A 25,355-nucleotide genomic window follows, 5' to 3' on the forward strand; every position below is an offset into this window, starting at 1 on the left:
CCACGTGCGTGAGTGATGCGCGCGTGTGCGAGACCAGAATCTTTAAAGATGCTTCAACAACGGCCGCGTGGGGTGCGTTCAAGAACGCGGTCTGCGCGTGGTCAGCAGGTGGTATCCACACCTGCGCAGTGCGGTCACGCACGCGGTAGCAGAGAGGAGATTCTTCTTCTATTGTATTTTTACTGTTCATTAGCGCTCCTCTGCATCTACAACAGGAGAATCTCAGAGGAAATCAAAACGGTGGAAATCCCCCAAAATGTTGCTCCATACTTTTAGTTGTCACAACTCTGTCCTTTTAAATGTCTGTCTGGGTGTCATATTAACCCGACCGGACACAAACCGCAAGGATTCATTTCTCTTTGATCATGTTCAGCACTTCAGTGCTATGAAGCAGAGGCCACACATGCAGCTCCCAAACCAGAGCTCCTGATTGGTCAGAGCTCTGTGCTGCTGCGACTGTGCTTGGAAATGTTGAACCGGAATGAAGATTCAGTGGGCGTTCAGTTCGTGCCCGATTTGTGCGTAGAGCTCGAGACCAGAGTTAAAAAATTGCGTAGCAACGCGCGGTTACGCGCACTCCAGATGTGGAGGCCAGGAATGCTGGTGTGAGCGCGTTTGCATTGACGTTTCAGTGAGCGTGCTGCTCTCAGCTATGAAATGAAGGAGGTTCTGTAAATACAGACATTTGAAACTTAATAAAAATAGTTTTCTCTGGTCCAGAGTTTCAGCTGCAAATATCATTTGTATCAGTTAATTTGCTCAAGTTAAACGTATATCTCCTCAAAATATCAAAATATTGTACTTTTACTATCATTACAGAAAAAAAAACTTCTAAATAATTTGTTTTATTAATTTTTCCTTCTTTTTTTCTTAGAATCCTTCCAAAACTTTCAGACAAAGTTAAAACAAATCTTTCCTTGTTTCCCTCCACATTAGTGATGAATTCTGTTTTTTTCTCAGAGATTCAGTTCTCTGGTTCACTGTAAACAGCAGTTCTTTCTGCCACCAAATGCCTTTTTAGGTTGTTTTTGCCATATTTAATTTATTATCAACTACATAGGATTATGCACAATATCCATAACTAATGTAAACATGTTTTTATTCATGTTCCCCCAGAGGGGCTGCGCCCCACCATTTAAACACTGTTCTAGTCAGTCAGTCAATCAGTCAATATATGGTTTCTTCAGTCGTCTGTATCTGCTGTATGGTCATGGTTATCGTTTTATTTATTCATTATTGATTTTTTTTAAATTAATTTTTTTAAATTAATTATTTTTAATAAAGCTGTTTGAGAACATTGGAATGTTTTATCAGTGATTTTCTTGTGAAAATCCTGATGCGGCCCAGCCTCACCCAGACTCCGCCTCCAGCGGCCCCCGGCTGAATTGAGTTTGAGACCCCTGATCTTAATAGAGTTGAGAAAATTGGAATACTAGAGTTCAGTTGTACATCTTCCAGGGAACCGCCGCTCTCCTCGTGTTTGCTCTCCCCAAAAGTGTGCTTCCAAGCTTCCCGTTGGCTGAGTCAGTCCAGTCAGGCGAGAAAAGACCGAAAGACAAGAGTTGCTTTTTCGGCCGCAAAATCTCTGTTTCCACAGTGGAACTCCAGCGAGACGAATTCCAATTGAAATATTGTTCTTTTCCGAGATAAGAATCAAATAAAAACACAACAACCAACCAAGGGGTATTGGTCTTGCAGCAAGGCAAATTCATCAGCCGTACTGTTTGTGAGGCGGGCGATGGTCTGGAGGATGGGGAACAGGTTGACGAAACTTTTTGGATGTCAAAAATCCTGAAGTCCATCTTGGCTGTCAGCAAACTCACTTATAGACTTGCTCATGGTTTAGGTCCATTGGTTTCTGCAACGTCTATACATATATTTATAATTATATAGAACAGAGTTCACCTGGTTTGCTGGAGGTGTGTTATCTTTTTCTGCGATTAGTAAGTATGTGACAGTTTCTCTGCTGGCCCACTGGGGGCACCTTGGTGCTCCAGAAGCACACCAGATGCTTCTTCTGGAACAACGGGCGACCAACAAGGTTTGGTCAGGAGTTTTTGGCGGCTGAACTTACAGGTTAGAATCCATTAGGTTGGAGAGGTGGTATCTCACATATTTGCTACGTTTAACGTTGTTATGATCATCAATCATCTTTGTATTTTTTTTCTTTATTTTATTTTTTTTTAATTTTCTTTAACTTAACAGAAATACAAACTGTTAACTCTTTTTCGTAAATGAATACTACATGCTTAAAACACGGCAGAGTTTAGGTTGCATCAGCTGCTGGACACCGCAGACAAGGAGAGAAACGGAGCGCAGTCAGGCGGGGAAGAGAGGTCCGACTACAGACGTTTCAACACTTGCAGATGGGAGCGAGGGGGGCGTGGTTTTAACACCGCACGTCTTTAGACTGGCAGTATGTTTACTTTCCAGAGGATTGCTAACATGTCAGTTAGCCTTAGCATCTTGTGTTCACTCAGCAGGAGGTTTTGACACAAAAAACTGTTGGAGATACTTTGCGACTGGATGTGAGATTTTAAACATCAATTTCTGTGGCATCAGCTTTATGGATGTTGGCACACTGGTTGACATTTTTTGTTAATAAAATCAATCCTAAAACACATGATCCTCTGTCAATACTGCTTGAACTTCATTAACCACTGTGTGATGTTAGCAGCGCTCCGTGGACTGCCTCCCCTCTTCCTCTCGTTTCTTTCCTTTTCTAAGCGTGTCTGCTGTCGGTCTGTCTGTGTGCCGGTGGTGCTATCTCAAACGTAGTACTCTTTGTCTTTGTTCTTCTTGTTCTTCGTGACTGTCTTGGCAGTGCTGGGCTGTTTTTCCTTCACCAGAGCGCCGTTGCTCTGTGTGGCTGAGTTGCTGATGTAGTTGCGACTCTGGTCCACCTGGTAGGAGCCCTCGTCGCGGTTGCGGTATTTGTACATGGCGTAGAGCAGGATGAGGATACAAAGAGCCGCGGCGGCCACGATGCCAACCACCATTCCTGTGGTGCTGCTGGACTGCTGAACCTCCACCGCACCTGGGAGCCTTCCGCCCGGAGACGTGGGGTCTGGAGTAGGAACATGGGGGAAATTTGGAGGATACGTTATTCCTGGGACTCTGCGGTGGCCCGGATCTGACGAGGGTTGAGTTGGCGGCAGCAGCACTTGGTCCCTGGTGTTTATTTTCCAAGCAGGGATGTTGTTGCTACTGCTGCTGCTGCTGCCGCCGCCAACAGCCTTGATGCGCGGACTAAGCTGGTCAGGGTTGTTAGTGGGGGTTGAGGGGAGAGAGGGCCGGTGAGAAATGGGGTGGCGGGAAAAGTGGCGGTCTTGGGGGTTCTGGACACTACCCTCTACTGCTGGGGGAGGAGGAAGGACAGTCCTATCAGTGACCAAGGGGGAGTTTTTAAAGTAGTCCTCGTCGTCCGTCTCAGTCATCTCCCCTGAGCCATGGGCCGACGCCTCAATGGTCTCCTCACAGTCTTCTTGGTCCAGTGGGCATGGGGGCCGGCCGTTGGGCAGAGGGAGGGTCTCTTTGGTGGTTTCAAGGAGGGTGAGGAAAGGGCGATGTGTGGTGGGAGGTGGGGGGATTACTGGGTAGCGGGTGGCAATAGATGGGGGGTCTAGGGAGTCCACTGTAATAATGGGCAACACTAGTTCACCTCCTAGAACAAGAAAGAGACAACGAAGGAAAAGAGTGTTAGAGTTTGGACTACAACCGCAAAACACTTCAGATTAATACATCAGAACTAACATGAGATTAGTTTACATGTTTAGTCTGTTCTATTTAATAATAAATCTAGACTGCACTACAAAATATAGGATGTTCTGCCCTAATCCTGATCTATCTCCCTATACTGCAAATACCTACATGGTAAATCACTTGCATTATGGAAATATAGGCTACAAACAACAATCAACAATTTAACAATAGTTATCCTTAACTTCTAGCTTCCTAGTCTTGGCTGCTCTAGCGCTCAGGTGTTTCTGCTGTGAGTGGTTAAAAAGAGAGCAAACCACGAGGTTCAGGTCACTTACATCAACAAATTGGCCGCATGATTTTTGCATGAAAAAAAAAATTACAAAAAGAAAGCTGTGTAAGATTGTTCTTGGATAGTGATAAACAACTCCCCTCCCCCCTTCTTTCTTTCTCGGATAAATGCATCAAATACATATTGTTTGATAGTCATTGGACTTCCACCCCCCAAAAATTCCTCTTTTGCCCTCTTTAGGCTTACATGGCTCATTTCATTAGAAATGGCTGCCCACTTCAATTACTAACAGCATTTCTACACATGGGGCTGTGGCATTCCTATCAAACAGCATCAAAACTTAATCAGTTAGAAAATGGGTTTAATGAGCCACAGCCAGGCTTAAGCTAAGCGGTCGGACTTGACCCACAGGAAAAGGAACACCCAACGAGTGGGTGTACAACTCAGTAAAAAAAAAAAAAAAGTCATCCACTGATGAGGAATCCTTCTACCACATCCTGAACTATCAAACATTCTGGGGGAGTGTAAGAGTTTATTCTGGTCAATAATCACAGTCATGACAGTAACAGAACATGGCAGAGGGGATTAGATTCAAGTACATGTCTGGGAGAGAAGAAGGGAAGGTAACAGCAAAACATGACCAACGAAATGCCAACATCATCAGCATAAAATCATGACTTTGGCTCTTTGATTGATGAGGTAAATGAGAGTGACTCGTTGGGGGGGGGGAGGGTGTTGGATCAGGCAGTTCAAGGATGACGGGGTAAGGGACAGGACATGGTTTCTGGATTGCAAGAATTCCTCTGTGGACAGCTCAGAAATCCCCAACCCCCGTTGTCATGTACACATTTTTTAACTCAAAAATGGCAAAAGCTTTGTTAAAACTGACATCACATATCAACATACAAGAACAATTTTCAGAGAAACAAACGTGGAAGCAGTAAAGGGATGAGAAACCTGGAAAATCTTTCACCCTTGTTGTGGAAGTCTAGTTTCCATGGTGATGCTCAAGTTATCAATCTTCACTCTTTCTGTTTATGAGGGATGCGATTCACCTTGACGACTGGAGGACTGCAGAGCGCAGTGGCACGTATGAGGAGCATAAAGGGGTACGTTCCCAGGCAGCAAGGCCAAGTGGGTCCCATATGGTTTAAAAGTGGGCAGAACATGTGAACCTCGATTGGGTTTGTCTGCAGTTTCTGTGGTAGCCTCACCTGTGTTTGCCCACAATGACCTAGGTAGGGACTTAGTGGCATGCTGGCGAGCTCTGGTGTAGCGAGGTAGCAAGCTCTTCCGCATTAAGCGAGCAAACCCCACTGTAGCATCCCAGCCAGCTCTTAGTAGCGAGATAGTGAGCTCCGGTGTATTGAGCTAGCAAGATCTGCTGTTTTGAGCTAGTAAGCTCTGGTGTATTGAGCTAGTGAGATCAACTGTATTGAGCCAGCAAGCTCTGCTGTAGCATGCTAGCGAGTTCCTCTGTAGTGAGCTTTGCTGTATTGAGCTAGCAAGCTCCACTGTATAAAGATAGCAAGCTCTGCTGTATTAAGCTAGCACGCTCCGCTGTAGCAAGGTCCGCCGTGCACCAGGCGGGTGGCTATCGCAGCGAGCTAACCCGCTGAGTTCCCTCTTAAGCTAGTGTGGGCAAACACAGGTGGGGCCACCACGGAAACTGTGGGCAAACCCAATTGGGACCACATTTTCTGCTCACTTTTAAACCACATAGGGCCCACTCGGCTTTGCTGGCTGGGCTCTAAAGAAAACTTGATTTTGTCCAAGTCACAGAGGGATTAGAAGTAGGGGGGTGTAACATTGGACACGTGGAACCCACTTTGACGAGATTCTCGTTCAGCTATCTTTCGTCTGTTATCTCTGGCAGAGCTGCTACAAGTGCAATTTCAAGCCAGGTACTGCTGCTTGGAGCCCCCGCCATAACAACAGAGATGCCTCCACGGTGTGTCCTACTTAGTGGCTGACATTGCTCGTGGATGTCCTTGAGAGTGTAAACACACTTTAATCCCCAGAATCAGTTTGGTTGCCTTGCTCTGCGTAAAATCTTTCCAACTGAACAGTCATGGGAGGATTATTTAGATCAGCGTTCTCAAACTCAATTTACCTTGGAGGCCACAAGGCAGAGTCTGACTGATGCTGGGCCGTATGGGGTTCATTTCTATAGCTTTGGTCCACTGTACAAGTTTATTGAACATTTGTTCATGGCTATGTACTACTAAGCAATGACATCTGCATGTCCTGTGAAACGACAGGAGCTAACGATGATAGCAACTGTTGCTAAAGACTTTTCTGAGGACCAAATTAAACGACAATAGCAAATGGAAAACATCACAAAGCAAATTCAAAGCCATCATCAAAGACACGCAGAAGATATTGCTTAGTAGTTCGGTATTAATGCGGGGGCCGCAAAATATCAACTTGGGGCCGCCAGTTTGAGACCCCTGTCTTAGATGTTTGGAGGAAAGATGCACTCTAAATAAAGTATTGCCTTCAATGGCTCCTGGTATTTGTGCCTTAGCCCAAAGTCGACGGACTCCTCTCTGACTATAATCGACAGGCCGTATTAGAAAAATTAAGAATCGCAACCCTCAAGAGCAGAAAGACCCGCATCTCTCCACTGCAGCCAGTTATCAGGTCAGCCATCTTTTCATTTCCTGCTGGCTGACATAAGTTTGTTTTACTGGCAGTTTAACCTCATCTGCACCACGAATCGGCTCTGCCCTCCCTGACACTGCAGCTCTGATTCACCAGGTATCACCGGTCAGGTTAGGGGAGGACAACCTGTCACCCGTCTCTTTCTGTTGAAAACTGCCAAGAATCACAGACTGACATAAATGCAGGGTTTCAGATGTTTGTGAAAGTGAGCACAAAATATTTGTGTGACCTTGGCACGGTTGCAGGGACACCGAAGACCATTGGAGTGGTTCTCTCTGCTGTTTAGAGTCACTCAGACATCCCGCCTGGTTTTCCTAGTGATGGAATCTTTTAGCCCAATCCCTCTTAACCTCCACCAGGAACGACACTAAACCAATCCTTTTATTTACTGCAAACGAAGCAGGGCAGATGGATACTAATGCATCAGTGCTGGTCTCCTAAAAAACAATGATCCTGAAGATCACCTCACCTCACACATCCATTTATTCAGACCAAAAAAGGTTGAGCATCCTGTAATTCGCCACTGATTATGCCGCAGATGAAAAATCCAGCAGCGTGTCCGAGCGTAATATATTTCCCCTTGCTTTCTGTAGAATCATGCCACAATAGGCTCAATCACGAAACCCTGTAATCTGCTCAACGGGGACCGCAGCGGCTCCTTCATACATGAGGCGCCGTAAAACTGTTTACAAATGCTGCATTTGTTGCTGTCACTCTCCAGGAACAGGATTTATTTTGACAAAAAGAAGATGATTTCCTGCTTATATAGTGTCTCACCAGGAGTTGCATTTATGCTGCAAAGTGGAGCATTTTAGCATCTCTTTTTTTTTTTTGCTGGAAATGTCATAACTGCATGGAACTCTTTAGTTACTCTGCTTGAATATTGTGCAATAGCACACAATTATATATCTGTGATTTTCTGTTGAATCTGTCAGTAATAGCTTCTTAACCAAACATCTGAAAACCTAATTAAATCCAGACAAATTCAGTGAATTCAAAAAATAAATTACTCCGACAATCTGTGAATCAATATTTTCTTCCTCCGTCTGGAAGAGACAATTATATTTATTCTCCATTTGAAGTGTGAGTGGATGGATTCCATGCTGAGCAAGCAGCTGAGGAGAAATGAAAGAAACTATTCTCCATCCACTGCTCTGGGCTAACATCAGATTTTAATTATAATTTAAATGAGATTTTGGATAGTTTGCTACCACTTTTTTTTTGAAGATTATAAAATGCTCCAATGACTGTTAATAAAATAAAATGGCTGCAAGACATTTGAATTGTGAGTGATGCTGTCTCCAGTTTCATCTCACCTCTGCAATAACTGATTCTCCTGACACTGAGAAGAGTTCCTTTTAATAAGATTTTAGAACATAGCAGAACTTTCTTTAAAGAGTTTGCACATTAGATGAAAATCCACTATTAAAAACACGAAGCTGTTTGAAAAAAAGCTATATATGTTTTATATTTTTAATTTCTTAGATTAAGATGATACTGATTAAACGCTCAGAAAGAATTGGGGTCAAATCAGGATCTGCTTAAAGTGAATGAAAAACAAGATGGAAAATTTGAAAAACAGGCATTGTAAATTTGAAAAAAAGAAATTGGAAGAGTTAAAAACAATTTTAAAACCAGAAAATACATGTTGAAAACTTAAAGGAATTACGGAAATTTTGAAAAAATACAATTGAACATTTAAAAAAACTAATGTTGAAAAATTGCAAAAAAAAAATGATAGTAATAAAAAAAAGTTAATTTGAAACTTGAATAAAAAAAACTAAAACTAAAAAAATGTTTATTTGTAATTTCAACTTTTCCTTTTTTTGTTTTTCCGTTTGCTTTCACTTCTCTTCTTTCAGTTTTCAAATTTTCTCTGCTGAGCTTTAAACTCAATGGTTACAGGGAAAAACGAAAAAGGGAAAAGTTGACAGTACAAATTAACACTTATTTTTTAGGTAACAGTTTAGTATCAAATTTACTTTTTTTCAAATTTTCAATATTTCTTCCAGGTTTTCACTATTATTTTTTCAAATGTTCAATTGTATTTTTTTCACATTTTTAATAATTCTTTCAAGTTTTCAATATCAAGTTTAAAACTGCTTTCAAATTTTCTTTTTTTTTCAAATTTACAATCCTGTTTTTCTTTCACTATTTGACCCCATAGAAAGTTCCTGGACGACCAACTTGTTCGCTGTGTCCTCAGCTGTGGTGCAGCTCCTCATGGAGATGCGAAAACATTACAAGTGAGCAATGAGAGGGCTGAATTTCCACGATCAGGCCGGACAAATGGCATTTCTCATTAAAAGTCTTCCAACAACCCCCCCAGGACTTTGTCTAAAGGCACTCGAAGGACTCTCAGTCCATGAATAGGAAAGCACTCTGAACTCTGATGAAATGAAGATTGAACCATGTGGCCACAAGTGAGACGGCCTGTAAGACTGGAGTTCAGATGGGCTTCCGTTCATTAGAACGGAGATCAGTTAAAAATAGAAAAAAAAAAGAACCTTTTTGCATGCATTAAACTGTTAAAACGGGGGTTGCTCGATGGTGTAGTGGTTAGCACTCTCGCCTTACAGCAAGAAGGTCCTGATTTGAGCTGGGTCCTTTCTGCAATGAGTTTGTATGCTTTCCCCCGATTTTCTTGTTTTACATTCTAAACACATGCTTCGCAGGTTAACCCTTTAACACCTGAGGCGTCGTCGGTGACGCTTAAACACAAAATCTTGTAGAGCTGCTTTTCTCCTCAGAATCTACTGGAATTATCGTGTTAGCAATTAAAAAGTTACAGTAAATCAAAGAACATAAACACTGGAGCTCCGGGGTTAAAGGGTTAATGGGTTATACGACCTACTTCTGCGTTCAGTACATGACCGCTCATAATTTCCCAGTTGGGCCAGTAGATTTTTGTTTACATGGAAATAGCGGAGTATAGAGGATGTCTTTTAGGGCTATCAAGAGTCAATACAGTAAATGATGTTTGACTTTCTGGCAAAATACTGTATAAGTCGTCCTACACAGCAAACTTTGAAGGTAACTTCCTAAGGTTTGAGTTATTCGCAGATATTTTACGTGGAACCAGCTCAAAAACTGATGGAAATTCATGTTGGCGACACATAATCGCTGCAGCCAAGATGCAGATTGCTGCAATGTTTCACCCATTTTAAGTGCATCAAAAGCTAAATGGAGTTATTCGTCGTATGTATTTAATCCTAAAGTCCCGTTAGCTGTTACGCAGCTAGCGGACCGCAGCTGCAGATGCAGCCGTGGTCAGCACCCATGTGGTGCATTAACCCGAATCAGAACCTTAATTGTAAGCTTAACCCTTTCTGTGGGTTGTGTGGCCAAGAAAAAAAAAAGTTCAGAACTAGCTGCATGTATTTAGATAAAGCTACATGTGAATACCGCGCTGTCCCTTTCATTGGGGCTAATGCTAACTAGCATGAAAGACATATCTTATCATCACTGTCTTTATCTTTATGACCTGTTAGTTGTGTTTCAATTACTCCTCAGCAGAATGTTTCTAAATTTGTTTAAATGTAATTTTCAGTGTCAGGTAGAATCAGTCTGAGACGTGATTACCTTTCCTAAAACGTCTCAACACAGGTGAGGTGACCACCAGCGCATGCTGCTACCGCTCCACAAAGATGGTAGAGGCCCCTCATCAGATGAGAGTAGAACCAGCAGTCTCAAAGTTCGTTTAAATGTAAAAAGTTCTGTTGAAAAGGTTTTAAATGTTCTATCATAGCTACGTTTCATCTGAAGAAGTCATGTGAACATACAGTTACTGTAAAGAAAGATACCCAAATTTTGCTTTGACGAAATAATTGTGTTTGTGATATACTTTTTCCGTTAATTTAATATTTTTTTCATTAAATAAATTTATTCTTGTGAAAGGTGCATCATTAGAATTCAAACAACATATTTTAAAGTAATTTCTTTTCAAATACTGGGAAAATAGTCTCTGGTACAATTTTGGAAAATATCGGGATACGTATCGTATCACCAGACTCTTGCCAATACACAACCCTAGTACATGGTAGTGTTTTGGGAGCGCTGTCTGTTTGGTGTTTCAGGTAGGTGAATTGCTTAGTAAGCAATCACACAATACTGATTCTCCTGCTCCTTTACATACATTTTTTGGCCTGTAATTCTAAATAAATATTAGCCTATTTTGGAGTTTGACTAGTATTTAAGCAACAAGCTAGCTTGTTTGGCTAACTTGGCATCTACTGATGTTTTTATGCTAATCTGGAATTTAGCTCATATTTAGGCAACACACTAAATATTTTTGCAAAATTGGCATGTATTAGGAATTTTGAAGCAATTTTTTAACACATTTTCAGAAATTTAGGGTGACTTCAGCGCTCTTTCATAGTTCTTTAATGAAATCTTGACATTTGTATTTTCAGCAAATCCCTTCAACAACAAAGTTAATTGCATCACTATTTTCAGCAAAAAAAGCTTATGCAAAAAGCATTCATATTAGCATCATTGCAGGTAATGTAACTTTTCTAGCTATGATTGTGTTCAAGCTAAAAACATAAATGGGGATATATTTTCCTAAAAAATATGTTTTTCTAAATGTTGTGAGTTATTGGAGATTATTTTTATTTTAACAATTATCACATTATCGTGATATTATCAATATCGTGAGCCATGTGTTGCGTATCGCATCGTATTGCAAGGTACCCAGTCATTCCCAGCCCTACTTCACTCAAGTGTCCGCTACAACCTGTCGACCACATTCATATTAGGGCTCACAGAGCGACCTTGATATTTCCTGTGGGTGACCTTGACAAGAGCTTAAAACTACTATATAATGGTGAAGGAATTTAAGTTTCTATTGTAGAAAAAAAATCTAAACGCCAAATAATCATGCCTCCCCAAGTTAAAGAAGCTTCACAAATAGAAAAACCGTTCAAATATCTAATCACTGTGGTCTTTTTCTTGATATCTTCCTATCAAAGTAAAGGTATAATAGCTCAAATGCTGGTCTGATCTAAAGATCCTCCCATAGTCTTCTCGTTTTCAAACATTAGTCCATACAGAAGATCCAACGCTTCTTTCTCATCATGGTCAGAGCAACTGATCCTCATTGGTTGTCTGATGAATAATTGAGAAGCAACCCGGAGCTCTAATCTTGCCCGAGTAAAACAGATTTAGCGCTTACAGCATCTTCAGTCTGATGAGTGGCTTGGAGGGAAGTGAGAGGAAAGGAAAGTGAGGTCATCCTGCAGTAAAAAAGGGGCAGAAAAATTCACTAACGTTTAATGAGTTGGAGAAAAAGATCTTCTCTGGTGTGAATCTGACTAAAGTCTACAGATAACTTTCCATGTGTGTGTTTAATGAGAGAGGGCTCTAAAACATCTCTGCGTTTGTTGACGTTGTCACTGCTCAGCCTTCTACAGGAGGCGGTCCTTCCCACTCCTGAGCCGCGTCGCCCCTCTGAGGGAGGCTCATTACCAGCACGGAGGATCCAGACCAAAGCTCCAAAGGGTGATGTAATTAGGGTTCCTCAACAGTCAAAGTTTAATTGGCCTGGTGGGAGCGGCACAATCTCTTTATGGGAGATTCACTCTGCTCGCTCACCCAATTTTGCATCTTCTGCTGCTGCCTCACGAGCCTCCTCTCAGCGTCTCTCTGCTGTGCTTTGAACGTGATGCACATCTCAATGAGGGCCGGCAGCTGCAGTCCTCTCCTGGTCTCCTCCTCGCTTTGTGTAGCATCGACTCGGAGATTCTGACTGCCCACCAATCACCTTCTGAGCCCTTCACACTGAGGGTCATCTGAGAGCTGAACCACCTTTGCAGTGTGGACTGCAGACAAACACTCCACTGAACTTCAAGTTAGAATTAATTTTTTCTTCTTTGTCATAACTTGTTTTGTAGAAATGTGAACCAAAAGGAGCTAGAAGAGTTGATCTTTTGGTTCTTTAACTCTCACATTTTGTAAGTTTGATCCACATCCTTCAGCAGCATCACTTTGGTTCACAATGTTTTTGGGTCTTTAAAGGGTAACCAAACCCTAAATCAACTTTTTTTTGTTTGTTGACCTCTATAAATGGAGCTTTAAAAGTGCTGTCTGTTGGTCATTGCCAATTTTTTGACAAACTTGCTTAATTCTTGAGATTATAGTCAAAACCCGTCTGTGTGCTGCCCCCTACAGGTTGAAACAAGGTATTATATTAGAATTTTGTGATTGGTCAAAGCATTTAAGAAGTCATTTCACAAGTCCCACATCATAATCTGCAGCTCCAGTAATGAAAACAGTCCTGCCCCCAAGCCCCGCCCCTCTGACTGGATTTTCACATTTCGGCTGTGGGCGGAGTCAGCTTCCAACTTCCCTGTTTGGTTTCCCTTTAAAGACCCACTCCAATCATCTTTTGATCTATTAAAAAAATGTTCCAACTAAAACCAAAAATCTTGTCGTTTTCTAGGACATTGTTTCTCCAAAGCAGAAGTTCATTGGAAATCCACCTCTGAGTTGGGGCGGGGTGGGGGGCAGGTGGGAAGGGGGCTGTTGGCTCAATCCTACTCCCCTTCCACTCCCCACTGCTGAGAGCTCTCTGTTCACACATGTTTATGCAACGAAAAACTTGAGCGATGTTGGAGCTTTCCAGCTGTAGAGTTTTGATCCAGATTCCAGCTCAGAAGAGGAAAACAAAGACATTCATGGATCTATTTGTCTGCAAGTGGATGCATCAAAATAGAGCAGAACACTTGCGACCCGCCTAACGCAATTTTACATCACTAATACGATCTTTATCAAATTGCATTTTTTCATCTGCTTCTTATTCATAATGATTTGAATAAAGAAATACTCAGTTTTAATCTCATCTTTCGTTATATATGTCAGAAAAATGCAACATGAACTTACTAAAAAGACCAAAAACATGATCTTCCATCAGAGTGGGTCTTTAAAGAAGTATTTTAATTATGATTATGAAGTTTTTAACCAAAATCCCACAACCTAAATGTCTTAAAAAGTCATTTTTCATGTTGGTCTGAAGCCTCTGTTTTCAAAATGTCCTCTGAGGGGGCGTGGCTTTTGGAGCTGAGCTGAGCATCTCCGCCTCTGTAATGTCCAAGTTTTTGGAGTGATACCAGCACAACACGGTCTAATTTTTGGGTAAATGTCCCGGAAAGTTGTGTGTGTGCCTTTTCTCCTTATTTTACGAGATTATATATCACTTTTTGCCCTTCACTGGATCTTTAAGTCAGTTACAGACGTCTTTCTCAGGGCGGTGTTAGGACACACCTTAATGCTTCACACCAGCTGGCTGACAACACATCTGCCTTTATATAGGTGTGTACAAGTGTGTACAATTCAGGATCAAGCCAGCTTGAGGATGAGCACTTTACCTGCTGAGCCATGACTGCCTCTGCTGAGCAGACTGAATACTGTATTGATTCCTATGAATTCATTGCAGTCTGTCTGACACAGCTTAATGGAAAATCCACAGCTGTTCTTAACGTTTTCATTCCTTCCTGAAGGCTGTTCAATAAGACCCGGCTTCTTCTCCCATGTAATTGAAAAAACCCCAGGAGTTGGTCCTATCGCGCGGCGACTGCAGGTCTGTGTTTGTGGAGCGACGTTGGAGGGGGGACATGTGTTGCTGACAATGTTGATTCTTCTCTCCTTGTCCACAGCTTTCACAAATGCTTATCCGACCTCTCTGGCTTTCCCCCGCCGGAGCCGCTTCTGCATCTGGAAGGTGTGATACGGGGCGCGTGCACCAGCGCTCTCCAGCTCGTTGTTCTCAGGAGAGGCAGCAGCAGAGAGAAATCTTTACACCCACAGAGCATGAGAGGCAAGCGTCTGTCTGGGAAGGTGAGCTTGTCTGCCGCTCGGTGTGTGTGTTGGTGTGGGCAAAGAGAGAGTTGCATTTCCCCACAGGAGATTAGGCCTGGGCATGGCATCCACCAAAATACTCTCATTTCTGCTTTTGATAAGAGGAGAACCGAGTCTCTATTTCAGTCCCAACCACCTACAGAGAAAACCGCAGGAGAATGCTTCACTCCATTTTCTGAACACAGTTTCAGATCAATTTCTCCTCACACAAACATGCTGATGTGTGCTGTAATCTACAGTCTATTCTCCATTCCTCTCTTTTCTAGAAGTGTTTAAATCACCTTTACTGTGAATCTCACTTCCTTCTTTTTACTCTTATGCACACGCCAGACATCAACGTGCTAAATGTTCATGCTTGAGCTTGCCTTTAGCATACGGTGCTCACACTGGACTGTCACTACCCGAAAGTTTCTCATGCTATCACAGATGGAAGAGGTTTGGTGCTGCATGTTGAAACGGTGCAAATGTGGTGAATCTATTCCTATCACAGCCTTGTTCTGATATATGATAGACTTAACGTCATAGAATTCCGGTCAGGCACAAACCACAATTATTCATTTCTCCTCCATGATTAATTTTCAAACAGTTAGCATGACCGTGTTTTAAAAAGGACACCATAGATACATCACTTCCAAACCAGAGTCTCTGATTGGTCAAAGCTCAACTGGTTTAACTTCCAATGCTCAATCAAAGGCCGTGGGTTTGGTACATAGAGGCTGAAAACAGACTAGAAAAACTTGTGTAGCCACACTTACACACAAAAGATTTAAAGCCTCAAATGAGTAAACACACGTTTACTTGAGCCTTTTTCCACTGAGCGGTCTGGTACAGCATGGTCTGGTTCGGTCCAGCCTGGTCTGGAAAAGTACGGTCTGGTTTGGTCTGGTACGGTTCGGTACAGCCCGGTTCGCTCTGATGGAGTCAGGTACGGTCAAGTCTGGTACAATCCAGTCCGGTACATTCCGGTACAATACAGCCCGGTATGATACGGTCCAGTGTTTTGACCACGTCTATTGTAAAACGGACCCATTAGACCAAGGGTGTCAAACATATGGCCCATGGGCATGTGTGAGGAGTCCGTATGGTCTGGTAATGTCCAGTCTTCTGCGGTCCAGTCCGGTACGATCTGGTCCCATACAGTCCAGTACATTCCGGTAAGTCCCCTACGATCTGGTCCGGTGCGGTATTATGATAATTTCTATTGTAAAATGGACCCATTAAACCAAGGGTGTAAAACATACGGCCCATGGTTAGAGTCCTGTACGGTCCGGTTCAGTCTGGTTTGGTACGGTACAGTCCGGTTTGGTCAGATACAGTCAGGCACGATCCAGTCCGGTACAGTACGGTCAAGTCCAGCACGTTACGAACCGGTACGTTCCAGTTCGGTCTGGTATGGTTTGGTGCAGTTTGGTACAGCCCTGTACGGTCCAGTCTGATCTGCTTCAATAAAGTCCAGTAAGGTCCGATACAGTCCGGTATGGTCCAGTTCGGTACGTAACGTTACAATACAGTCCGGTATGATCCAGTCTCATTAAACCAGGAGTGTCAAACATACATCCTGTGGGCATGTGTGAGGGGTCCGGTACGGTCTGGTCCGCGATGGTCCGGTACGGTCCGGTCCGGTACAGTCCAGTCCGGTCTGGTACGGTCTGGTCCGCGATGGTCCGGTACGGTCCGGTCTGGTCCGGTCCGGTACAGTCCAGTCCGGTACGGTTCAGTTCGGTCTAGTCAGATACAGTCTGGTATGTTACGATCCAGTACAGTCTGGTATTTTGAGTGTTTCCATTGTAAAATAATTATAATAAACAATGTATTAATAAGTTATTAGGCTACTTGGTTGACGGAGGCATTTTTTTCAAACTGAGAAAAAACAAAAAAAAAAAACAAAGCTACTCATAACAAGTAGATAGCGGTTCAAAGGTGGCCCCTGAACGGTACCAACCCATACATCTTGTCGGCCCCCATCCGGTGTAGGTTTATAGAAAAATAGAACTGGACGGTTGGGGCGGACCGCTCAGTGTCCATAGACAGGTCGCGAGCATTTCCATACCCGGTGTGAATGTATCATAACAGTTTCTAACCACTCAGTGTGCCACGAAATTTCTTCATTGCTGAATTTCTCACAAATCGACCTGAACTTTAGTGCCTGCACGATTCAAACTGAAAGTCAACTTTAGTGACAAGAAAACCACCTTTGTCCTTGTGCGTCTGGAACAGATTTTGCTCTATTTAAAACATTGATTTCCCTTCTTTCCAACATTTAAATTCACAAAATTAAGCACCAAGGATCCACTTAAAGAAAAAGGATAATATTTTGAGGGTATGGGCTTTCTATTGTAAAGCCTTTAAGGCCTAAAACCTTGTCAGTCAGGATTACTATGGGAAGGATTTGCATATTCTTTCTAGCTGTGACTGGAGTCCACACTGCCTGACTCCTAGAACATGATTCTTGGCAGTTTTTAGGAATGGTCTACCTAATGGACCTGGACACATGGTCCTAACATCCCTCCCTGCTGCTGTGTCAGAACATTTCTTTACCTGCTGTTGACACCAGTGCAGCCAGGCCTGCCAGGCCACAGCTGTGCCGACAAGCTGCGCTTCGGCGCTGCAATCGTGCCGCCTTTTACAGTCGGGACAGGAGATTGGTGCAACAGCTGGGTAAACGCCACACATTACAACGTGCCTGAAGAATGGAAGCAGCACAATGCTATTTACTGCCTGCAGCTTTCAAAACCAATAAGACGGGGGTCTGAGAGGTGCACATCTGGGCAATCAGAGCTGCTTGTACATGGAGGTACAATGTTTTTCAGAAGTGGAGAAAGGCAGGACTCCTGGTGAACCGAGTTTCTGTAGTTTTTAAAGAACATGAAGACAGAACTCCCTGAGCTGACTCACCATTTCCAGGCTCACACTCCTCCAAATCTTCATCATCACTTGGACATTCTGCTGAAGCTACCAAGAGGTCATCGGCATTCTGTGGGGACAAAGAGAAGATCACAGCAAGGTGAGCTTTTTAATTTAAATCCTGCACATTTTTCTTGTGGTAAAAGGGTTGATAATGTGTATTAATGTGCTGATAAGCAGTTGCGTATCTATGGAAGCATAGGTGGGTCGCAAAACTACGGTGGCCCTGAAGGGAAATCGCATCAACAAATTTCTCAACACAAAAGACATCACAATGAAAATTTAAAAAGCACCACACAAAATAGAAAAAAAAAATTACATTTTAGAAATTAAAGCAAAATTCCACAATAAAAAAAGATACAAGCAAAATAAAATTGAAATGTTTTAGAAAAAGAAAAATAATACAAATAAAATGTTAAAAACCAAAAAACATCCAGAAAAGATAGGTTTTATGGGATATGGCTGATTTGATGATGATATTTAAGTTTTTGTGTTTGAGTTTTTGCAACAGCGACTTCAATATTTGCACACTAATAATAGTTTTATGATTAGTAGGCAAAGCAAGTTCATTCGTATTGCACATTTCATGTACAGACAATTCAAAGTGCTTTTCATAAAACATTAAAAGAAAAATTCAAGAGAAATAGTAAAGGTGTGATCATTAAAATAAGATTAAAAAGAACTGAATTTAGAACAAACATAGATAAACAGTGCGGACGTAAACTTTTGAATACATATGAATCAAATGCAGCTGAGAACAGGTGAGTCTTTAACCTGGATTTAAATACACTGAGTGTTTCAGCTGATCTAAGGTTTTCTGGAAGTCTGTTCCAGATCTGTGGTGCATAGAAGCTGAATTCAGGCAGCTTCTCCTTGTTTCCAGGAGAGGTAGAACAATTGTTAGAACTTCTCTGTTTGCATGTGACATTGTGTGTTATTAACAAATGTACAGTATGTGAACTGTCTCAGATTAATATAACTACATTCAAAAGTACATATATAGTAGATCATTAATGTATTTCTAAACAAATGTGTCTAAATGTGTAAACTCAAAATTTTATTGAGAGAATCAAAATAATAATAAAAAAAAGAATCAGAATCGAATTAATTCAGTCTTTGGTGAATCGAATCGGATCAATTCTGGCCATAATTTTCAGGGCCGCCGTACAAAAGAGACGCTAGTTATTAGCAACACCCCCAGTCAAAGAGGCGATCCTTGTGTGCCAGCTTCAGCATGGCTATTATTTAACTTTAAGGACTTAATGCTTCTGCATGTCTGGGAGCACGTCGCACCCACTCTCTCCATGTTAGGTGTTCGTGGCCCGGCGCCGCAGTGCAGGAAGTCTGGAGGTACAGAATGATGGCAGCAGGCGTCTTCAAATAAAAACAGACGATTCGACAAGGTGGCTTCAATTTAGGGAACAGGGTTTGTCCTCGCTGCTGCATGACTCATGCAGCTGCACGTCTAGACGTCTCCCCTCCTCTCCTGTCCCCCCTCTGGTTGTTATTCAAGATGGGGTCATCCGATAGAAAATGGAGGGCTTTTATCAGCATAATTGATTTGAGTGCCACACTGCTTGGCAGACTTTTTTCCTCTTTTATTAATCCACGGCGTGGGTGCTATCATTTATTAATCACATGGTGTCAGTTTGAGTGTGTTCACATCAGCTGCCTCTGTCAAATGGGGCTAATGATCCTGCTTCACTTTCCCAGCTATATCTCTATCCAACAGGCGCTGGCATTTTTATTCCACCCGTGCACTCAGCTGTCTCACTTTTTCCTGACTCGATATAAATGGCACATAATGAATCCTTAAAAATGTGCACTTCTGCAAATTAAACAGCCAACGTGGTAATAAATAAACACAGCAGGAGTGGGGGGGGGGAAAGCTTGTATGAGCTGAAAATACTGGCTAAATGTCACACGGTTATTTCAGGCTGATAAAGGTGTCATTGCTTGTTATTTTGTGCAGTCCTGCTTCAAAACTGCTTTTCCGTCTGGAGCAGCCCTGAGATGCATCAGCGGCCGTCATTCATCAGATGTGGAGACTGTCACAAGGCCCACTAACCCCATACGCTGATAAATACTGAAGGAGTAGCTCTGTAATTCACTTTGACCCAGACCTCTTTTTCTTCTCATCAGTTTTCAGGGAGACTCTTGAGAGTGGAGGGCAGCTTTGAACTGTATCGCTCCAAAAAATCCCAAAGAAAACACCTGAGAGGGCCGAGGCTCCGGACCGCAACCGCGCTCGCTCTTATTAACCCGTGGAACCCAGACAAGCGGTGCCTTCCACACGGGACGGGAGAAAGTCCGTCCCAGCCCCCACCCCTCACACATCAAACGATCTATCTTTTTATTCTAAGCATCAAAGCACATTATTGCGCAAAGATCAAAGCCTCAGCATGCTGTGGAGCTCAGAGGGTTTTCAAAAATAATTTTACTTTCTGCTCACTTGCTTTTCCGTCTGTGGACTGACTTTTCCGGATGCTTTGGATATTTAGTTTTTCCCATCATATGTTTACACCGTTCCTCAAATTTTTTTTATGGATTTAGAAAAAAAGGAAAATGGGTGTCATATTTTTTTACTGCAAAAACATCGCCAATGGTCTTTCAGCCCTATATTACCATTTGTATCATATTAGATATGGGAATTTCTGAGACCCCATTTCATAAGCACGACTAAAGTTTCTGCCCTGTAGTTCATCATCATTCCATTAGGGGCAGTAGAAGGGCTTTTCATAATAATTTAAAAATAGCTTCTTCCGTCAGACCTTTTGGCAGGGAAATTTTTTGCTAACTTTCTAAACTTTATGGTGATAATAACTCATCTATAGTTATTCATTAAAAATAATACTACTTTCTGTATTGAAATAATACAACATTTGCTGATAGTTAATTCTTTATAACACAGTTGATAAAAATGCGCGGATCAAGATTGTGACACTGGCTAAATAAGTTGTTTTTTCCCCTGAACCCCTATGTGGATATTTTTGTATCTTAACAAACGTGAGCAAAAAAAATACCAAATTACCCAACTGATACTATCATTATTGATAGTATATCAATATCAACAATAATAAAATAAAACAATAATATATCTATATCTACTATATCTTGTTTAAAAAATATGTTGTAATGTTTTTTGTAAATCTCAAAAAATGGTTTACAAAACATCTTAGTTAAAAAAAATTCTGTTTTTTTTTTTTTTTGTAAATCATTTGATATAGTGGATTAATTATGATTATGCTGGTTTTTTTAGCCCCAATGCTAATGTGCTAATGTTAGCTTAGTCCTTGACTAATCATGGCAGCCCTAATGCTAACGTTCTAATGTTAGCTTAGTCGTTGACTAATTGTGGCAGCCCAAAGCTAATTTGCTAATGTTAGCTAGAAACACACCCCTAGCTTAACCCAAAATTAAAAGGCATGTGTCGTTTTTTTAAGACAGATTTTCTGCAGAGTGAAAGGAGCTCTTTAGAAATTGGTTTCTGGTTTGTGAGCGGATGTTTGCTGCTCTAATTTCCTAACATTTCTTTTTTATTCTTCGCTAGCATGTAGCACCTCAGAAGCCCAAGCTAACATTAGCACAGCAAAAAAAACAAACAAAAAAAAAAACAGTGAGCAATATAAGAGTTAACCGTACAGCTTTGAGTCAGCACAGACGAGAAAAATGAAGACGTTAATGGATCTATTTGTCTGTAAGTGGATGTTTCAGAGTTGGAGCAGCGAAGCGAGACATGGCAGTTGCTGTGTCGCAAACCAGAGCATTTTCAATCTATGGGTTTTCATATGCTCCTGATCCATCACGATTTTAATAAGAAATATTCAGAAACTTAGTTTTAATCTTAAATTATTTTGTGCATGTCCCCCTCTTATGAGAAAACTGCTATAAGAACATGTTAAAAACACAATTTTCACTGGAATGGGTCTTTATTGATTTCATCTGCAGCTCAATAAAGACTTATTTCATTCTTTCCTTTACTGCATTAGATTTCATTTTTCTTTTATTTTACATTAAACCTGACAAAAAGATCAAAACGTCCTCTTCCTCTCTCTTTTACCCGCCATAAGTGATGCATGCAACGGGAATTAAAGCTCCATTGGCTGCTCCATGCCAAGCTGCACCCGGGGAGTGGAGCCAGATTGTTTTGACTGATGATCTCACTGGGAGAATTTCATGCCGCTTCAACCATGAGTCACCTCTTATTGTTTGTGGCAAAACTAATGGAATGTTCAATAATTGTTTATTAGAGTATAACCTCCTCTGCAGTGCAGAGACGTTCATCTGAAGAACATTGCATCATGCGAGCGTGTAAAGCTGCACATCTAAAAGATATCATCCAGCTTGTGGAGCGTGGATTTGATATCCATGCTGTTCTTTAATGTCTCTGCTGTTCTCCAGACATCTCTGTGTGGCGGGTTTTCTGTTTTCACTGAAATCTCCTGTTTGAGCTGTACGGCTGTGGTGAACGTGCACCTCACTCAGGCTGGACAGGCTTCAGTCTTCAGCCTCTTTAATGTTTCCATCATGACAGGTTATGTGTTAGAATCATAAACAGGGGGGAAATTGTCGCGTGTATATATTCTTATTATTCTGGCAGCCTCATTTTGAGTTGTCTCTTTGTTCAACCTGCATGTCGAAGGTTGCTGTGTTTTGTTCTTTGATTTCTCTCTACATGATATCTGGAGGAAGCAGGAGTGTGGGAATGATCTGATGATGCCATCTCAGACTGAAGGTTTCCCATGTCTGCAAAAAGATGTCATGGTTGACTGTTGAAACTAATCTTTAAGATTGAGTCTTTTCTGTAACCTAGACAACCAAAATTCTAATAAACGGGAAGTGTGTGCAGACTTTGTGGTGGGAACAAACCATCACTGTATTTAGATGTATAAAAATATTCATAGTTCAAAGGATATGAGGCCGAAGGATTGGTCCTCACATTTTCACCTCACCCAGTCTAGTCCTCTTGCAAAAGGTTTGGACACCCCTGGCACAAGAAAACTGGAGTGACATCACCCGTAAAATAAGTCAACATTTCCATGGCGACCACTCTCATCAATCAAGTTTGTTGGAAGCCCACACACTTACAAGTGGGCTCAGGAGAATCTGTCAAACATTTCCAATGTTTGATGTCATTCTTTTATTGAGGTATCTGATTGGTCAGTTCAAAAACTTGGAAAAAAAAAAGAAAAATTGGATTATCAAGAAGATATATAAAAAAAGGCAAGAATCAACCTTCAAGAATTGCTATTCTGACTAATAGAATGAATGAGTAATAGCTGTTTATTACTTTGTGAAGTCTTCAGAGTTCTCTTTTAGGCGCCAGGAGGTACTTCCTGTCTGGAACACCAGGGGGGAGGGGTCACTAAGTCCAGTTGTCATATCGATCATATGTATGTTATATGTAAAGGTTTAGCCTTTAACGACCTCTCGGACCGACCTAACTACTTTTACAAGAGAGTCGATTAAACTATTAACACTTCTAAAGCAGAGTAGATATCGGTGAATTAATGAGACTCCATTGTGAAGGTGTTGTGGTTGGAAACAGCCAGTTATTTATATCCTAAAGCAAAATATTCTCTTTGCTTTAGATTCCAATGTGAGACATTACTCTCCTCACACACAACCATATGCAAACGTTCTATCCATTACTTTTGTTAATAACTGTATTCTTTTTGTAGTAAATCTTAAAACAGAGAGTGGTCCATATTTGTTTCTCACATGCCTTTGCCACTTCAGTAGAAAATCTATTGCCTGCAGTTTTGAGATGAATTACTCTGATTACTGTCCTTGATCAGTTTTCAGGAAAAGATTAAAGCATTACCAGTGAGTAATTTTTCCCTCCAAAAAAGAAAGATGTTGATAAATGCATATGTTCATTAAACAAGAACACAATGAATTGACATAAATTATTTATTGTTAGCATGGAAGTGAAAATCTATTTCAGCTGTGACACCTGTAAATGTGAAAAAGTCTTTTCTACTGTCAGCTGATGCTGCATCCAGTGACTCAACCCCTCCCACAGAGAACTGAAGACTCGGTCACTGTTTACTTTAGTCTTAATCTATGTAAAGTTTACTGACACATGTATATAAGACTAACTATTAATTGTCTGTGTTACAGACTTTTGTGTTACAGATATTTCTGTCAGAAACATTTGTGTAAGGGACGTTTGTGCTAAAGAGGTTTCAGTTACAGACGTTTTTGTTGCAGATCTGCGCAGTACAAACATTTGTGTTACAGACGTTTGTCCTACAGATTTGTGTTACAGATCTGTGTGTTTCAGACGTTTGTCCTACAGATCTGTGTTACAGATATTTCAGTCAGAGACACTTGTGTTACAGACATTTGTGTTACAGATCTGTGTTTACAGACATTTGCGTCACAGACGTTTGTGTTACAGATCTGTGAGTTACACATCTGTGTGTTACAGATGTTTGTGTTTCAGACGTTTGTGTTACAGATCTGTGTGTTTACAGACATTTGCATTTCAGACGTTTGTGTTACAGATCTGTGAGTTTACAGACATTTGCGTTACAGATCTGTGAGTTACACATCTGTGTGTTACAGATGTTTGTGTTACAGATCTCTGTGTTATAGACATTTGTGTTAGGGACATTTATGCTACAGACGTTTGTGTTACAGACATTTTTGTTACAGACGCCTGTGTTACAGACGTTTGTGTAGCAGATGTGTTTGTGGCGCTTGAATTTTTCCCTTTTCATTTATTGTGCTTTCACATCTTATTTGTTTCCTTTATTGAAGAACAAAAGGTTGATTCTGACCACAGTAGTACATCAGTGTAGATTTGTGTCTCTGTGAAGCATTTCTATTCATTGATGTGTGCAGGTGCATAAGCAGTCCACATCCAAACATATTGCTTGGACTTGCAGAAAGCCGTGTTATTGTGGGACTGTGGCCTGCACTGAAAGAGCTTATTTAGTGGTCATCCGAACTAGAAAAGCAATGCATAATGCAGTTTGTCATGTTTTGTGCCGGCTCTGGCTTTCTGTGTGTGACAAATAACAGCAGCCGAGTGCATTTTTTCAAAAATGACATTCAAGAGAAAAGGGAGCGTGCCCCCCATTCGTACAATGACATGATTATTGAGAAAGGAAAGCGTGTTCAGGATGTCGCTGCCTGTTGACGATATTGGAGATAAGTATGTATTTCTGCCTGTTTGCCTACTCACATTTTCATACTTAGTTATATGTGAGGTTGCATGAAATTCCCTTAAGTGCATATAATGGATCTTAGGGGTGACTTTTCTTAAAGAATGCCTTTAAAAATGTATTTATTCAACATTTACTAAATTCGTTTTACTCCCAGTCAGGGTCGTGGACTTGCCGGAGCAAACCTCGCTACTTTTAGGATTAAGGTGGGGTCCATCACAGGTCCATCTTTTATCTAAAAATACAACTTTTTTATATTTTAAATTAATTGAATTACTGTTTACAAATCTGTTTTGTTAAATTTAGACCAGTAATGTTAAAACTTTAGACTTGTGGACCACAAATTGGAGTCTTTTGGTAATCCATCTCATCAAACCTTAATTTTTAATAAAATATGTTTTAAAACAGAATTTTTATTTCAAAATAGTTACTTTTTTTCTCATTTTATTGCCAAATGCATCAATGGATTGATGGATCTGGCATTGAAAAATGGAAACTTAGATAAATGTTGTGTTCATGTGATGTTGGAATGATGGGGAAAATGACATTATGACTTGGAAAAAACACATGTACATCAAAAAAACAACAACACATGAATCCGGAATAACTTTCTGTACTTAAACAAAGGTCGGTGTTTTTGTAGTGGAGAGTATAGCAGTTTTCCAAAACCAATTTCACTGAAAGTGGTTCACTTAGAAACTTAATCAAATTTTAAAAACAAACAAGACATTGCTAAAAAAAATGTGTTCCCCCCCACCCCCACCACCACC

At 41.2% G+C, this 25,355-nt stretch overlaps 1 protein-coding gene across 7 annotated transcripts in view; it reads right to left on the reverse strand.

Annotated features, from left to right (window-relative positions):
- Window positions 1-2,124: 2,124 nt before the first annotated feature.
- nrxn2b (neurexin 2b) overlaps window positions 2,125-25,355 on the reverse strand; it is an 802,710-nt gene continuing 779,479 nt past the window's right edge. For 6 of the 7 annotated variants that reach the window (XM_024287559.2, XM_024287558.2, XM_024287556.2 and 3 more), the window contains 2 exons: window positions 17,405-17,483; window positions 2,125-3,664 (listed from right to left, as the gene is read on the reverse strand). In XM_024287559.2, the coding sequence (XP_024143327.1) occupies window positions 2,769-3,664; window positions 17,405-17,483 (975 nt within the window). In that variant the 3' untranslated portion in view covers window positions 2,125-2,768. The remainder of the gene's footprint in view (window positions 3,665-17,404; window positions 17,484-25,355) is intronic. The other variant, XM_024287560.2, reaches the window with a different exon arrangement.

The sequence above is a fragment of the Oryzias melastigma genome, linkage group LG18, assembly GCF_002922805.2.
Source record: "Oryzias melastigma strain HK-1 linkage group LG18, ASM292280v2, whole genome shotgun sequence".
Taxonomy (NCBI): Eukaryota; Metazoa; Chordata; class Actinopteri; order Beloniformes; family Adrianichthyidae; genus Oryzias; species Oryzias melastigma.